The following is an 18,484-nucleotide window of genomic DNA, read 5'->3' on the forward strand; positions in this document are numbered from 1 at the left end:
ACTAATGCTGGAAATGATCTTTTCTAGAAATATTGGTGCAATGTGTGAGACTCAGGCACTCCAAAATACCTTTCATACTTGGTTAGCCAAGAGATCATTGCAAATCACAACCATAATCTAGATTATGAATGGTGCTATGCCTGTATCCTCTGCGCATAGACTTGTCTAGATAATCTTCTAAGTTTCTTTCCAAAATTTCCCATATGCTTTAAAGTTTGGGTTATTAGAAAAATAAACATGTCTACAGACAGACCATCTTAAGTTTTACTTGGTTTGTATCACTAGCTTGAAAATATCAAAATACTGTGGTTTCAGTACTTTGTGTGTGGGGGAGGTGGGGGGATGTCAACTCATGTCAGTTGAGAAATGTGGCAGTTATGCTGCATCTCATGCAATTGAACTAGAGAAGATGGATTACTGCAGGAACTGGCAAATCCTGTTGACATTATTGAAATGGTTATGGGAATAAAATGAGTTTTTGTTTATTGAACAGAGCTATTTAAGGATGACAAAGAGAAAATATCTATGCGGTGGTAGAGAGTTTGCATCTATACTTTCTAAGATTAATTATTTGTGGTTTAAAGTGAAGCTTCATTAGGCTGTCTTTTACTCGGGGCTGTATAGCAAGTGAAGTACCTAAGTTTTGAAGAATCACGTTGTTTACAATTTGTCACTCATTTGAAATCCGTGTCCCCTCCTTCAGTTCTTATCTTGGAATAGCTGAAAACAAAAGGACATCCTCTAAAACAGATTCTGGGCGCTCTCCGCGTTCGTTTCGGGGAGTTGGAGGAAACCCAACACAGAGCCCTTCAAAAGGCACGTGGGACCGACCTGTCTCAGTATCACCTGGACCTCCCTGGCAGGTCCCGGCCCGGCACCGGCTCTCCTGCCTCCCCATCGCTGCTTTTCTGGCTGGCGGAGCCCGGTTCCCGCCCGCGGCATTCCACGCCTCCGGCTCCAAATGCGTGCGCGGGGCTCGGGAACCACCTCGGGAGCCCACTCCGGAGCGGGGAGGACGGGAGCGAGGAAAGCCAGGGCTCCAGCTGTAACTGGGCACTCTGCGGGGTCCCCCACCCCTCGGCGGCGGGGCAGCGGGTACCTCCTCAGCAGCCTCAGCAACTGGTGGGCGGCCCGTCCCGCCGCCGTCGCGTCCGCTCCGAGGCCCTTGGGGGCCGTGCTCCCGCCCCGGGCACCTAAGTGACTGACCCGGGGCTCAGGCTCGCGCCGCCGCCGCCTTCCTCCGCCACCGCCGCGCACGCGCTCCTCGCGCGCTTCTGTCCCGGGGCGGCTGGCGGGGCGGGAACACGAGGCTGGCGGCGCCCCGCACCTGCCTGACGGGTAGGCGGACCCCGGGCTCCCGGCTCGTGCAGGCGCGCGCACGCGTACGCGCACGCGCCACCAGCGCGCCTGGCGTCGGCCCCGGGGGCGGGACCGCGCGGCCGCGAGCGGGCGGGGGGCTCGTGGCGCGCGCGCCCCGCACCCGAGGGCTGCGGAGAGATATTTCGGGTGGCAGGAGGCCCCTCGTCATTTCCGCCGTGCAGTTGGTCGTGCTGGGGCTTCACTCCCGCGCGCGAGGCGAGCGGGCAAGTTGGCTGCGGGCGTGCGGCGGCGGCGGCGGCGGCGGCTCCTTCCCGTAGCGTCGCTACCCTCGGCGGTGCAAGCCATGAACTGAAGCCCCGGAGGGACGAACCCCAGGAAGGGAGTGGCGGAGCCGCCGCCGCCTCGGCAGGGACCGAGAGGCGCAGTGGTCGCGGCGCGTTTCCCTCCGGCTCGCGGCTCCCACCGCTGCTGCCCGCCTCGCGCTGAGACACATCGCAGCCTCGAGACTTCGACACAAAAGCCGCTTTTCTCCGAGCTGCCCGCCGCGCGCGGCAGCGGCCAGCGAGGCACCCCACCTGAAGGCGGCTCAGACAGCCGAGTTGGTTTTGTGTCTGAGCTCCGCACCCCACGCGGAACCGACCCCGTGCTCATGGCTCTGATCATGGAACCGGTGAGCAAATGGTCTCCGAGTCAAGTAGTGGACTGGATGAAAGGTAATGACCGCTGTGCGGAGGGCGAGGCAGCCCTAGGGTGCGGGGTCCGGGCGCGCGGGAGGGAAGGGACGGCCGAGCCCGCCCTCGGGGCTAAACGCAGACTGATCTTGGTGTGCGGAGGGGCGGCGGGGGTCCGCCGGAGCCGGCAGGGGCTCGGGATCCCGCTCTCCTATTGTCTCCAGCCGGTTGCTCCCCGGCTGGAGAGGGACGCGGGGAGCGCGGGAGGATAGGGGGGTTGGAAGCCCTGCTGCGGAATCCCGGCGCAATATCGGCGCATCTTGCCCGCTTTCCGACCCCCCTGGACGTCCCCAAACCGGGAGGACGTGGCGACCCCCGGTCTTTTCCCCCAGGGAGGAGCCCCCAAGGGACCTGCTTGGCTGGTCGCCCCTGCAGGAGCCCCTTTGTTCCCGGGGAAACCTGATGCCCTCTCGGTAGCCGCCCCTGCCAGGTGCCTTTCCCAGCGCCAACTCTCCGGGCAACTTTTAAGCCCACATAACGGGGTCAGGACGCAGCCGCCCCAGTTTGGATCAGGAAGCAGCCCCTCTCCCCCAGGTTGGGCTGAGGATGCTCATGGGATGCTCTACTTTTGGAGAGGAAAACAGGCTTCCCCTGGGACAGCATCCGTGCTCGTGTCTGTGGGCTCCCTCCAGCGCATCACCCCGCATCCTTTGCCTCCTCCTCTTCTGGCCCGTTGAGGCTTTGGACCTCAGGGCTTTTTCTTGGGGGCTGGACGCCAGGTGAGAGGTAATGCGCATTCAAATGCCTCCTCATTTCTTCCATCTTGAAGGCTCTCCCCCACTCTTTTCCCTGGCAATTTCTAAGTGCCATACTTATACATACTCGCCCTCCTAGTCGCAATTGTGGGCTTTTCTCTAGTCCCTGGGCTTTCCTGCCTCACTATCTCCCTCTGTTGTCTGAGTTAAGGGGCCTGTAGAGGACACCCCCCCACACACACACCTCACGACTAAAGCTCTCCACCACCACCCCACCCCCTGCCTTAAGATCCCTAAGGTTTGGGGAATGCTGACAGGGAATGAATGGAACTGAATAAATGACTACTGGCCACACTTGGGAGATGTTACAGCTTTGCTTGTGGTTTTCCCAGGCACAGACTCAAGGTAGATTAGTCGGGGACCAAAGGCTTAGCATTTGTGAAAAATGTGCCTGCTGTAATGAGAGAGCCCTTCTTAGGGCTTGCTTAACAGGCAGACTTTGCAAGATCCAGGTACTTTAGAATGAAAGGTGGGGTGATTGGAAGTGATTGAGAATGCTAGGGAGAAGCAATTTTTTTTTCTCTCTCTTTTCCCGAACCTTTTCAGCTTCTTGCTTATTCTTGTGGATTTTCCTTTATCCATTTGCTTTCCTTCTAGTCCCTTATATGCCCATGTATTCCTTGTTTACTTCATTTTTCTTTTCTAACATATAGAAAGTGCTTTGTAACTGCAAAGCACAGTGCAATGGGAGTGTATTTCATTCAATTGAATTCATGATTTATCGACTGCCCCCCTGTATGCGGTGCATTGTGCTAAGGTGTCGTGCCATGGGTGCCATGACTAAGACAACGTCCTGCAGTGGCTCATCTTTTCTGTTTCTTCTTCTCTTTTCATATTTGCTATTTAAATTCTGCTTTCCGAGATTCCCACCAGCCTCCCCCCGCCCCCCCATTGTCAGATACCGACAAACATCTGTCTTCTCTGTATCTCAGTCATGGAAGAAAGAGCAGGGTATATTCAAGAAGCAGGCATGATTAATTTAAGCCCTTTCTTTGAATTTTGCCTAAAAGGTGGCTTTAGTTTGAGTCTGTTACTAAAATTCTCAAAGCAAAGCTGTCTTGGCTCCATGGGAGTCAGATTACCTTCCAGACCACCTCTCACAAATTCCCATGATGCTTGAACTGAGTGCTGCATACTCCATCTTCTTCACCTCCCACCCTCCCAGTACAGTCTTGCAGTTTCCCCTGTCTCTACAGTTCAGGTCCACTGAAACAAGTAGAACATATGATGAACATATTCTGACACACAAAGTACACTAGTCCTTTCAAAATCTCTCCAGCCTAAACTGCAGCTTCTTTGAAGTTAGCCTAACATTGTTAGCTGCCCTTTAAATGACTGTTATATTCAAGTTGAATTAATTTGCATACCTGTTGGTGACATTTTTTTGAGCTACTTGAAAAGATTAGTGAGGTTGCCAAGATGGAATTTGTGTATCCTTGTACACATTAGACTGGAAGAGACTAACTGATGTCATCTGTATTTTTCAAGTCCAAACTGCTTACTGATGAAATTTCTATAAATGTTACAGAAATGTGATTTGAGATATCAGAAAATGTGATTTATTAGTTGGATGAAACGAACATTTCCTCAACTTATAACTTACACTGTTATCTAATAAATTTTCCCCTTTTTACACTTTTCCCAAAATAGTTTACGAAACACATTTAGAACTACTTTTCACCCTTTCCTCAGATGCAATAATGTTTAAAAGTCAACTAATTTAGGCTGTAGCTTTGGAATGGCTAAACTTCATTTCATGTTGTGTAACATGTAGTGTTATTAAGGCAGTACCAAAGAATGAACAGGACTTGAGAACAACTGAAACATTGTGGAAGTTAAGCATGCTCCTAATGTGATGGTTTCATCATCCTTAATATTTAAAGCATATAGCATATGCGTTCAACTAGTTCCAATCCTAAATAGTTACAACTCGATATAGTAAGGTACATGATTTATGCTCTTTCTAGGGTAGTTTTCTCTTTAGTAAATAGAAAAGGAACCATTAAGCACATAAGAATTGGAGGGCCATACATTTATACTTCCAGACAATTTACATAAGTGGTCTAGAAACTCAATAAGCAGAGAGGGAAAATGAAGGCGGGTACGTGGGGGAGAAACAGGCTGACAAGATTATTAAGCTGTGGTAGCATATATTCAAGATTATTTACGAAGGACCACTTATACATTGCAATTCATTTTGATCTGTTACTTTTTATTAAAGTATATTTAAGGGAGACAAAAATATTACATTTATGTATTAATTATTGGTAAAGATATAAGGCACCACTTGCATTTTTGCTCATCCTGAATTCCACTATTTGTAAAATATAATACAGAATTTTCTGTTCACAATGAAAATTTGATGTGACACAGTGTCAGTGTTAGTTCCAGTAAATATATGAACTCTTCATGAGCCAGTAAAATAAGCAGTTATATTCCAGATTATCTTGATGGTACTTCAGGCTATTTGAAAATATGGTATAGACCTTAAAAATGAATTTTACAAAAATATTTTTGAGAAAATCAAAATCACTTAGCATTTGAAACTAAATTTTTTTCCCATTAGAAATTGCATTCAGTCCTCTTGTGGGTTTGATAAAAATGTAAAATGTAAACCTTTTTATAGTAAATAAAAGCAAAGCAGTTATTAGAAAAAGCTATAGGTAGAAAAGTAGGCCAATAACTTTCTAATTTTTGCTCAGTCTGTTACTCTAAAATCATTTCTATATGTTCACTTGCATGGCCTGGAACTGCCTCATACTCTGCAGTTATTTGAGTCTCCATTTTTGTCCTCTGAATGATAGTAAAATCCTCTGAACACTTTAGTGCTCCTATTATTAATGTTATGATTAATTTTCCTTGTCCGTGTCACACCCAGTAATTCCAGTTTTTTTCTCACACCTTTTCAAACATTAAAACTCTTTCAAAATATCCACTTGACTAAGATAAAGTTATTTTCTAGAACCAGCTCCTTTCATGAAATTTTCCCAATGATCTTAATCCTTTTCTGGATCTAATAAAATGAGATTTGTTTTTTCAGAGTTAACCAACATGCCCTGCTTTACTACTCTTTTCTTATGGTCTCTGTAACTTCGCTCCATCCATTCTTGTATTATTGTGATTCCTAAAATAATCTGAATTTTAAAGATAGCCTCTTCTCAAAGCATCCCACAATTAACTGCTCTACTTTTTCCTGTTTACTATAAACCATTTTCTGTAAGAAGCATTCACTGACTTCCAATTTCTGTCCCGATGACTCAGCCATCTTGAGGATAGAAAATGAAATACAAAAAAAAAAAGAAAGAAAGAAAATGAAATACATTATTTTAGGTATAAAAAGCAAAGATAAAACCAATGTTTGCATACAACCCTACAAAAGAGGAAAATGCAGCTATGAAATAAGGTCAATTTAGTATAAATCTTAAATTCTATAAAGGAGATTGTATCTGATAAGATGAAGTTTTGACAGATACAATGCTTTTCAGTATTTTCCCCCTCATAGGATTCAGAGATGAGATTGACATATATATTAATTGGATGAATGAAAATGTCAAAATTTTGAATTAAACATTCTTGAGAGAGAGATCAGAAATAATTCTGACAAGAACTTGAGGAAAAAATATCAAATTGGTCATATCACTTCCTTTTAGAAAAATTAGTTTTATTCTGATTTGCAATGTGACTAGACAGTCACCAACAATCACCTACTTTGGATTTGACATTTTTGGAATGAGAATTCTTGTCATTTTACACAAAAACGAAATCTACCTTTTCAATATGTAAAGTTTAGTTCACAAGAAACATTTTATTTATAGTGTCATTAATGTCTGCTCCTTAAGTTAACACTCATGATTAATGCAGATTAGGAAAAAAGAGTATATGTATATGTATTCTGGTCCTTATATATAATGACCTCACTACTTCTTTATGGAAGTACTTTAATGGGTTGTTTTAAATAAATTATTCCCTGCTTTGGGGGAAATTAGTCTCTGTAAGGGATGGCAGTGACTTTGACAAACCTATGACAAGACAGAGACGGGTACCAAATATGATCAAATATTTGGTAAATTTTAAGGTTTCATATGTATACATTCGCCAGTGAAAAGTGAAGATGATGATTTAGTAGCTAAGGAAGGATCCGTAGGGAAGGTGGTATTTTAGCAACTGCTTAAGCAATTTAATTAAGGCATATTCTAAGAAGTGTGTATTCTAAATGTTGAGGCACAGCAGGAGACTAGAATTGTGATGGGGTGATTAACCACAGGGAGGGGTTGTGTCTACTGTTTGTTGGATGGAAGGAGAAAGGTGGGCAGTAGAAGGAAAGTGAGGGAGGAGCTATGAGTAGGTGGCACAAAAGTACGAGAACAAATCTGCATTTTACAAAAACAATAAAAATCTCATCATGTCCTGACTTTAAATAAATACCACATTATAAAACTTTGCCTGCCAAAAATAAGCCCACAAAGAATGTGTATTGAATTGGTACAGCTGTTTCAAATCTGTTTCTCAGGGATAATTTGGAAATAATGTTTAAGTGAGTTTTTTGAAGATTAATTACATCACTAACATTATGTTGTTGGATATTTAGAATTTTACTGACCCAAATTCTTACATGAAGAATGAATATAGGCTTTTAAATATTAATGCTGTTCTTAAACCAATGATAAGTTATAATTTTCATTTACAGCACAGTGACCTCAGATTAGGACTTAATTTGTTCTTAATGACATTTTTAGCTTTCTACGAGACTTCCCTATAGCACCTCACACACAAAGCTTATTGTGAAAGGTGAAGGATTAGCTTCTGTAAAGAGTACTGGAAGGATGGATCATCTGGACTAATTTATAAGGGGAAGGGAGGGGAAGTAATTTGAAAAAACATAGTCTAAAGCTTTTGTTTTATGATTTTTGTCATGGTTTAGTGTCTGGCTAAAGAACAGCAAATGTAGTGTTCAATTATGGAATCCTGGTATTGAAGAACATTCAGTGAGTGAATTCACATTATCCATATATACAGTAGGCCTGTGCTCCTTAAAAATAGTGCATTTCTATGATTGCAAAAGCCAAAACATGGAAAGAAGCCGGAGTTGATTTTTGCTATGTATTCTAAAAGCATTTTTATATTGACTCTAACAGAGGTATTATATTTATGTTGTAGAAAGTAAAACTGGCATGATTTAAAAGATGAAACTAGAGGCTTAACAGGAATTTTAGGCTTGCAGCAGGCTGATTGAAGCTGCACTTCCCAGACCTCCCAAGGTTATGAGTCCCTTCAGGATTATGGACATATCAGTGGAAAAGTTTGAGAAGTGGTGGTTGGGTTTAGAAAAGATAAAATTAATGTACTTTGCTTCCTTTGTTTCTCCTATTGCAAGTGACAAAATATATTTTCAGCCAAGGTCATGATAAACATAGTGTTTTACTTTTGTTTGTTTGTTCAACCTGTAGTCCGGATGAACTTCTTGGGAATGATTCTCATCTGATCCTGTTCTTACACTTCTCATCCTCATTAGCTTAAAAAATTGAATGGCTTCTCACTGTTTTTAGAATAAAGATCAAAGTCCTTAAAATGGCTGATAAGACTCTTGAAGGTTTGGCTATTGCCTGTAAGGTAGGCTACACCAGCCTTCTTTCTGTTTGCCCAGCACTAGGCCTTTTTGCACTTAATATATTTTCTCTTACCTTTCTTTGTTCTTTACCCAGTTAAATCTGACTCATCCTTCAGATCTCAATCCTCGCCGCCGCCCCCCCGCCCCCCACTGCCTCAGAAAAGCCTTCCCACTTCTCTAAGCCACATCAAATCCTCAGTTATATGCTCTCCTGGTGCCATGTATATCTTTATCCTGTTTGCCAGTTTTATTTTTACATTAGTTTGTGTTGTTATTTGATGAAGGCAGGGACCACATGTTTTTTGCATAACAAGGCAAAAGAAAGTATATGATGAAAAGTAGGCACTCAAGAAATATTTTTTGAGTGAAGGAATAAATAAATTTGTCCACAGATTTCTTGTCTGTCAGCAAATCTGCTTTCCTAAATGACAATGCATGTAAAATCCCTTATAATTCTCTAATGGATACTTCAGTGCCAAGTCATATATTGTGTGCCAGGATACAGTGAAAGTAGGGTTGCTTTATCCATATTTCATAGTTGTGTAACACTACTAGCCAACTCAGTTATCTAAATCATGGTTTAGATTAATTTTGTTAAGAAATATTAATAATTTCAATGAATTCATAACACTTGTGTTTATGCTATAAATATTATTTGCTGCTATCATTTAATAGTCCAACACAATAGGCAAACATTATTTTAAAAATTAAAACATATCCCTTTTCTTAAGCATTTGTTTTCTTTCAGACAAATTTTCTAATTGTTTCTTCATTTTGGTGTTTTTAAAAGAACTCTAAGAACATCTATGCATAACCCATAGACACATACAACAGTGAGGTGATGGCATGAGGGGAGGGGGGGGGCTGGGTGGAGGTGGGCAAAGGAGGGGGGATTGAGACATCTGTAAAGTGTCAACAATAAAACTAAAATTTAAAAATTGCCTGGCATGCGTGTCTCAGTGCTTGAGGGTCAACCTATGGACCAGGAAGTCATGGTTTGATTCCTGGCCAGGGCACATGCCCAGGTTGCAGGTTCGACCCCCAGTGTGGGGTGTGCAGGAGGCAGCCAATCAATGATTCTCTCTCATCATTGATGTTGCTATCTTTCTCTCCCTCTCCCTTCCTTTATGAAATCAATAAAAATAATATTTTTAAAAGTTTTTAAAAATCAATGATGCTAAATAACCCCAAAAAAGGAAAATAACTAAAAAAATAAGTAACTATATATACTATATTTTGAAATGCAGGGTAGATTGAAATTGATAAAATGCCTTAAGTTTATCCTTCTATAAAAGTTAAAAAAATGCTCATATAAGAAATTAAAATATTTTTTCTCTTGTGAGAAGAAAATATCCTTTATTTTTTAAGTTGGAGAATAAAATGGAAAAATAGCCCTTTAGCTTAATGAGAATCATTATCTTCTATTTAGTTTTGACTTTACATTTTTATTAGTAACAATAAAAATAAGATATTCAAATATGCATTTTAAATAAGCAATTCTTGTATAACTTCCCAGCTCTCCCTGTAATTTTGAAAAATAAATTTTAATATTTAAACCAAATATAAATTTATTTGGACTAATTTTTAAGGGCACTTGTTAAGAGCCTATGTAGAGAGTTATTGTAAAGTATTAACTTGTTGAATATAGGTGCCTCTTGCAGATTTAGTGAATTACATGCTTCTGATAATCACTACTAGGTAAGTTATAGATAATTTTCTAATAACGCATGTTCTTTCCCCCAAATTTAGAATGCTTAGTATATAAACTACAATACATGAAATTTTTAAGACCTTAATATAAGTATGCCAGTCTGTTAACTCTTAATAAAACAATACCTCCAGGCTTAAATATTTTAGTTAGTGCTGCAAAACAGTGGATTGCAACTGTGCCCTGATTTGAATTACAAGTAACTATTAAACATTAGAAATTTGGGGACTTTAAATATGTGTTTAGTTTCTTGTTCAATTTAAATTACAATTATTAATTCGAATGGAAGTTTTTTATTATCTTAATCTTACTCTTAAAATTTCAGGAAAGAAAGGGTTGCTGGTATTTGCATAAAATCATGAATTTTTAATTTTACTCAAGTACAGTAACTGCTGTTTCAGTTTTCTGTGTTTATCTGTTGAATATTTTGTCACAACAAAATTGTTTTAAGAACCAAAATTTATTAAATAAGCTCCAAACTCACAATGTCATTATTGTATTATAATTTGCCACAATAAAAACGTTACAAAACTAATATCAACGATAGCACACTTGTTGTTTTATATTTACTTGACATTAAAGTTCTTGGAAATTAGTCTTATTAGATGGGTTGGTCATCGGATAACATAATAGATAAGAAGAAACCACATTGTTAATTGTCTTTAAAGTATTGCCCAATATTACTTTTTTGCTTGTTAGAACTTTTTGTTTTGTTTCAGCCACATCTGCTATTTTTAAAATGGGCTTGAATATGTTTTCTCAAGTAATATCTACAAAAAAATTAGTGGAAGGCTTAGATCCTGGATTTTACTTTTTTCAAATTATTTACCAAAGATTATGAAAGATTCTATTTTCTAGCAAGTTGTGAGACTTATTTATGATGTAATTTATTAATAAAACCTTTTAAAATACTTGCCTTAAGTATTTATGCTGAAGGATTAATTTCATCAACACAGCTGAATTCTTGTAATAATTTTGGTATGTTGTATATGTGTATATGGGAGTTTATTTTTTTCCTGGCTGATCAGAAAATTCATATTTTCATTTTGTACAATTTATTTATATTTGGCTTTCAAAACAAGCCACTGGGATATTAAAAACCTATAAAGTGTTATAGAGTTTTTACTAATGGTGCTTAAAACAGACATGTAGTCCAGTTGCTTTATGGAGTCTATTGTATAGACCAAGTTCAATATGTAGAGCCAATGTGGATGGCAGGGCTAGGTGCCGTGGTGCGAGTTTTGTGGCAGTCTCTGTTGATATCACTGTTGGATTAAACCAGTGGCAGGTTTCCTCCTGTAGAAGGCTGCTGCTCTCTTGCCTTCTAGCTGTCAGATAGTAGGCTTTCAGTTTGATATTGAATTGTCACACACAGAGAGAAGCTTATTCTATGGAATATTTAAGGCTACATACTAGTAATTTTTCTTTCTAGTATATCCCTAGACGTAATATTTTAAATATATTGTGGTAAAAGAAAATTCAGATCCTGTTTATTTGGGATTTGTGATAATTTCAATAGGCTTCCATTGAAGTTAACTCTTTAACTGTGTGAAGGGTTTGCTGATCAACCTAATAATGCAACCCAGATGGGAAAGAAATTATTTGACCCAGAAGTACTGTACTTTGCCAGGAGCCATTTCCATACTGTAAACATGCTAGCTATAAATGAGTTGAATTTTAAGTTAGAATTTCTGCACACTTAGAATCATTATTTTTTGTTTTGGGGATACTTTTTAAACATTCTCTGATGCAGCTTGGTTCTTCCCCTCATTCAGCCAAGTTGGAAGGGTCTCATTCACTTCACAGGTTTATTAGTAATACTTAAAAGTGAGATAAGGAACAGTTATTAACATCTTTATCAAGGTAAGGCGTAGAGAAGTTAAGCAGCTCAACAGAGATTGTACAGCTGTTCAGTGATGGAATTAGATTGGGCATAAATTCTTTTTTTTTCTCTACTGGATTGGATTTATACTTTCATGGATGAAGAACACAGTTCATGTTTGTTTATAATTATCTTCAAACTTGATTTTTTTAAAAATCCCTGAATTTTCTACCCTTTAAAAATGGGCACCATATAGTATATGGTAAAGAACACTGGAATCAGATGCCTGGGTTAGTCATATCCAGGCTCCATTACTTCCTAACTGTGTGATCCTAGAGAGGGAGAGTTTAAGTGACTTGTCAGGTTTTCTCTTTTTTGTACAATATGGGTAGTAATATTACATACTTCATAGAGTTGTGGTGTACTTAAAATGGTGCCTGGTACATAGTAAGTACATGATAAATGTCAGCTTTTTTTATTTAGAAAGGGTGCATTCTGTTGGCAAACTTCAGAGGCAGAACTCATAATAGATAATATTTATTGAGTGCTTACTGTATACTATGTACTGTGCTACATGCTTTCTCTGCATTATTTAGTGCCTATCCTAAACCTGAAAGGTTCAAATTATCCCTGTTTTACAGATGAAGAAGATTTTGCTTAGAAACATTGAATGACTTTTCCTGTATACCCAAATATTTATTGAGCAGGTGTTCAATAAGTATTTTGAAGAATGAATAAAGAATAAGTGGAAGAAACAGAATTTGAAAATTTTCTAACTGGTTCCAGAATATATAATATTGCCACCTTGCCTTTTTTTTATACCAGAGATAGATGTTACATGAGAGGAATCCTGGGAATACTTTCAAAGATGTGGATGCCCTCTCCATCAGACCTACCTTCTCTAGTGTGTGCTAAGGTGGGCTATAGTTCTTAGGTCCTTCTGGTCTCTATCCTGCGTGTGTGTGTGTGTGTGTGTGTGTGTGTGTGTGTGTGTGGCGGGGGTGGGGGGGATGTGTTGCCACTCAGAATAGGACTCGAGCCATTGAAAAAGATGACACAGAGCACTATAGTCTTGGTGATATTGTTCTTATTTTGATGTCAACCCCGGGAGTTTAATGCTCTCCTCTGTTTAGTCTAGACTTGGACAAAAGATCTACCTACACTGCCACTACCAACCCAGGGCTGAGATATTTAATTCTAAAAGGATTGTCGATAAAAGTACATGGTGCCTGATAATAGATGTCCATAAGCAGCATATATTTTAGTAGAAATAATGAATTCTGTTATATTCTTTTGTCCAGATTTACTTAGCAGTGGTTAGTATTGCTATCTGCATTTCATTAGTGTTTCTTTGAATAGCAGATTTTATTCAGTGCATTCCTATAGCTTTGAAAGTCTTACATACCTACTAAATGTTAATTGTTCCCCTTAAATTATTTTGTTTTGTTTGGAAACATTTTCACCATAGACCAATAGCATAGTGAATCACAAAAGGAACTTAATTGCTAGTGAAAATTTAATCATATTCAGTCAAAAAACTTGTGAAATCATTGTAATATATGGAGTGCTCAAGTTGAGCTAGAGATGTTTGATCAGTTGAGTACTTGTAAAATGGTACTGATAGGTATAATTCCATCTACAGTATACATATTTAAAATGATACATATGGTTTTGCCTGTTTATCTGAAATATATATGTTCTAGCATATATTTAGGAACTTAAAGTCAGATTCATTCAGAGTAAAAACACAAAGATTATATTTTCTGTTTCTCCTTGTTTTAGTTTAATAGTTTTGAGGTGAGTTTTGCTTTAGATTGGAAGTTTTAAAATATATTTGAAAGCAACTTAAATTGTTCTTTGTGGAGATAATGATTTTAAGTCTCACTATGCATGAAAGCTACCACAATACCCAGGACAATAGGCATTAAAAACAGCTGTGAGCTATGGTAATTATCAAATATTTTAAAGTGGCCTTAGCCTTGTCCATTTGATTATATAAAGCACTATTTCTCTACTAAAGCATTCATTATCTTTTAAAACCCATATGAATTGAAATTAATTTTGTTTGGGGATATTACTTTCCTTTAAATAATTGTTGACATCCTATGTTAATAAACACTCTGGTAAGAGAAAGACTTTTAAATATGGTAAGACCATAAATCTCCAACAACGTTTCACTTTAAGATGTGTGTAATGTTTAAAGGAAATATTTCCTAATTTTGAGATTTTTTTCAAATGAGGCTGCTTTGCTAGCTTATTCTGCTTATTAAATACTAGAGGCCCAGTGCACGAATTCGTGCATGGGTGGGGTTCCTCAGCCTGGCTGGCAGTCGTGGCTTATTGGGGCCATCTCGCCCAATCCTTATTGGGGCTGATGGGGGACAGCCGGCTGGGGGGAGGGACTATGAGAGGTTGGCTGTGGGAGCTCACTCCTGCATTGAGTGTCTGCTCCCTGGTGATCAGGGCGCATCATAGCTATTGTCCAGTTGTAACAGTTGCTTAGGCTTTTATATATATAGATGGTCTTACCATATATAAAAGTCTATCTCTTACTTGTGACCAACACACACAGAGAAAATAAATACAGCAGAATAGTATCTTGGGATCTAGTAACATTTTTCTCACCACCAAAACACCAGTAATGCGATCACAACAAAATGAAGGTGTAGCTCTAAAAAAATAAATACTTAAAAAAGGTATACATTACACACTCACCCCTACAGCACTGTTATCACACCAAAAATCCATTCCTTAATATCCTTAAATATCTAATTGTTCAAGTTGTTCAAGTTTCACAAATGTCATAAACAGTTTATAGTTTTTTTTTCTCTTAAATTGGGATCCAGATAGAGTCCACACACTATAGTCTACCTTATTCTTTTTTCCTTACATCAATCCTTTGGGACCCAATACTCCCTTTATATAACAGACATTATGTAATGTTTCCTGAAATAAATATATAATATAACCTATCCACTCACATAATTTTTTAAAATTCCCCGCAATGCCCTTATTGTAACAAAAAAGGAAAATAATTTATAAAAAACAAAATTGGTTTCTATATGTAGGTACTCAATATGACTATCCCAGAAGAGACAAATTGATATTTTTGCCTATTTATAATGAGCCTATCTGGATTTAAGAAAAGCAGTAAGTTCTGAAGTCATTTCGTATAAGAAAATGGAAAAGTAGATGAACTGATAGACACTGGGATAAAAATTAATATTAGGAGTAGTACAGGCTAGACTAATTTGATATGTCATCCTATTAATTCATCTTGAAGAATTACTGAAAGTCATGTGATCCCTAGCTGGCTTGGCTCAGTGGATAGAGCATCAGCCTGCAGACTGAAGGGTCCCAGGTTTGATTCTGGCCAAGAGCACATGCCTGGGTTGCAGGGTCGGTCCCCAGTGGGGGCATGCAAGAGGCAGCCAATCAATGATTCTCCCTCCTCAATGATACTCTCTCATCATTGATGTTTCTATCTCTCTCCTCCCTTCTTCTCTGAAATCAATAAAGAAACATTTTTTTTAAAGTCATGTGGGAAGGAACCACACCTTTTTGGAGAAATGGCAGATTCTAGGACTGGAGAGGGATTATTGAAGGTGAGCCTGGAACATTTTGTAGTGCAAGAAAGCAAGGAAGTGCTCAAAGAGGGCATGTTAAAGACTTGAGAGCCATTATGAAAGAGTTCTCAAAGGCTAAAGCTGGAATAATTTGAGCAACAAAAATGGTATTTGGTTATAACTCAGTGTATAAAATAAATATCTGAGAGTCTATACTGATGTAAATAAATGTCTAAATAAATGAGAGAAAAGAGAAAAATCTCCCATTCAGAGAATTCCAAATAATTTATGTATTCTCCTCTCAAGGAGTTGGCACTTAACTCCCCACCTCTTGATTATGGTCTATACTTAAAGACTTGTTTCCAAAGAGTAGAGGGTGGGAAGGGGAAACAACTTTACAATGGAGAAACCTAGTGAACACTATATTGGTCAGGTGATCAGGGTTTGCATCATCAGTGAAAAGGCATGTTGATAACATGTACCCTTAATATAAAGTTATGAGAATGGCACTACACCCTCGTGATCTTCCTCCCCCCAAATCCCTAACTCCACTCTAAGCATGAGAAAAATATTAGGCAAACACGAAGTTAAGGATATTTTACAAAATACCTGACCAGTACTCCTCCAACTGTCAATGTCATCAAAAACAAGGAAAATATGAGAAAAAGCACAGCCCAGAGGAGGCAAATGAGACGCGATGATGTTCCGAATAGGATCCTGGGACTGAAAAAATCACATTAGGAAAAAAAATAGTGAAATCAAAATGGTGTAAACTTTAATTAATAGCAATATACCAGTGTTCGTTCCTTATTTGTGACAATTGTATCATCATAATGTGAGCTATTAGTAAAAAATATGAATGAGAGGTATACAGGAACTATCTGTATTATTTTGCAGCTTTTTTGTAGTTCTAAAACTATTCTAAAATAAAAAGTTTGTGTAAATTTTTAAAAATTGGAATTCATTTCAAATTTGGTAATCACCAAAATAAGCACTATGTTGTATGTGAAATAGCTTTGGTTTGCCTCTCTGTGAGTGTTAATAATAAGGTATTTTCAAATACAAACAAAAAATTCAAGTGAGATACAAGCAGTTCTTTAGTGTGGAATTGTTGCATCCATTGATCTAGCTATCAATTGGCATCCTCAAACTCCTTACAATTCTCAAAATGTTCGCAGGAGCAACATTGGCCCTGTGTTGGTATCAAGAACCCTTCTGCTTTACTTCCCTGTGTAAACCTCATGTTTTCCACAAGAGAAAAAAAAAGCACACCAAAAACAATTTTCTTGAATGAATGATATGCCTTGTTTCCCTTCCACTGAAATTAATCTTTTACTTGAATATTTTTTTAACCTTTTGCTAATCAGGAAATGTGTGTAAGAAAAGGAAACAATGTTCATGGGATAGGATGGTATGGAGACCACCAAAAGTTAGCTCCATCTCCTTATTTTACTTCACTGCTAACAAATTTGCAGTTGAACTCTGAGATGGAAGATTGTGCTGTTCTAAACTTCTGTTAACCAAGCCCGATACCCAACACTCCTTCTAATTGTTGTTTCTGTTTTCTGCAGACACAGTGTCAGAATGTTAAACAAGGTGTGAAAATTTTTGAGCAAATAAATGTTGGGCTTTATAATAATTGATATTCAGCTGAGTATATAAATGTGTATATAAATATGTCACACACATTTACTTAGGGCAGATATTTGCCTAGGGCAGATAATGCTGAAATTGAATAAGTGACCTTTTCCCATTGCTTTTCTGCACGAAAGTCAACATTTTTATTTTTTCATTAAATGCAACACCTTATTTACATTGTATTATGGAGTCATATAGTGTGTTTAGTAGCTGAGTTTGGATATGAGGGTGGTTATAGCTAAAGGCCTCCTTTGGCCACATCTCCAAGAAATTCAATTAGATCTCAAAACAGTACTACTTTAATACTTGTACTTTATTCCTGTATCTTTTTGGTTAAGATCTTTCTTGTTGACTAGTTTATTGGAGTGAAAATTCTAAAAGGAATAGTGTCTAATAAGATAAAACTGTGACTTGGAATTTAATGCATCAACCCGATATGTTTTTCTTGCCACAATACTAGTAAATTGAAATGCTATAATTATCATAATTTCAACTTGATTCTTTGTTATTAATCCACCTCTGTAAGTGTGAGGTTCTGCTGATGTTGATGTAAATGTCTAATAACTGTCTCCTTGTCTTGTTGTTTTCCTGATGTTATGCTCTGTGAGTACAAGCTTGGCTATGCATTAATTTGTTATCTGCAAAATGCTTCTGCTTTTTGTACAAAGTATTTCTTAAGCTATGCTCACAGGAATGAAGAAGCATTTGTTTCATTTGTCTGCTTTGTTTTGTGTTAGTAAGGTAAGAACGCTTTGCTTTTAAAGAAATCACAAAACAACCTGTGCTGTGGGTAGTGGGTTCAGGCTAGAAGGAATCAAAGGGTGGGGGGGAGTAATGGGGGACATCTGTAATATTTTCAGCAATACAGATAACTTAAAAATATATAATCTGTCGAGATTGTACATTAAATATCAAGGATTTGAAGCTGTCTTTGTATATGTGAGTGGAAAGGATGATTTGACTTTCCAAGAGTCTCCAATATCTATTCTATGATAGACTCTCCCTCAGGATAGGTGGGCGATATTTAGATTGAAGTTCTTTTCACAACTTTCCAATGACACTTTCTTAACAAAATTACAAAGGTTTAGGATGACTACATGCTGCAGTGATACAGACAGTCTTCTAATAATTAAAAACATAATGTCAGAAGCAAATTGTGTGATTTGCATTACTTAAGAAATACAGATGGCAAGAAGTAGACTTGGAAGCTTCTTCAGAATGCAGATGGACAGGAGTTCTTCAGTGAAGTTAATTAAGGGTAATCATTGTATAGTAACCACTATTTTGTTAGCTGCCATGATTTAGCATTTTACTTTCCCAAGTGAAAATGCCAGAT

General features: G+C 38.7%; 1 protein-coding gene across 4 annotated transcripts in view; it reads left to right on the forward strand.

The window, feature by feature from the left end:
* Nucleotides 1-1,629: 1,629 nt before the first annotated feature.
* Nucleotides 1,630-18,484, forward strand: part of CNKSR2 (connector enhancer of kinase suppressor of Ras 2) — a gene marked incomplete at its 3' end in the record, with an annotated part of 244,478 nt that continues 227,623 nt past the window's right edge. For all 4 annotated transcript variants that reach the window (XM_079765478.1, XM_079765479.1, XM_079765480.1 and 1 more), the window contains exon 1: nt 1,630-2,033. In XM_079765478.1, coding sequence (XP_079621604.1) covers nt 1,970-2,033 — 64 coding nt within the window. In that variant the 5' untranslated portion in view covers nt 1,630-1,969. The remainder of the gene's footprint in view (nt 2,034-18,484) is intronic.

Source organism: Cnephaeus nilssonii (assembly GCF_951640355.1).
Source record: "Cnephaeus nilssonii genome assembly, chromosome: X".
NCBI lineage: Eukaryota > Metazoa > Chordata > Mammalia > Chiroptera > Vespertilionidae > Cnephaeus > Cnephaeus nilssonii.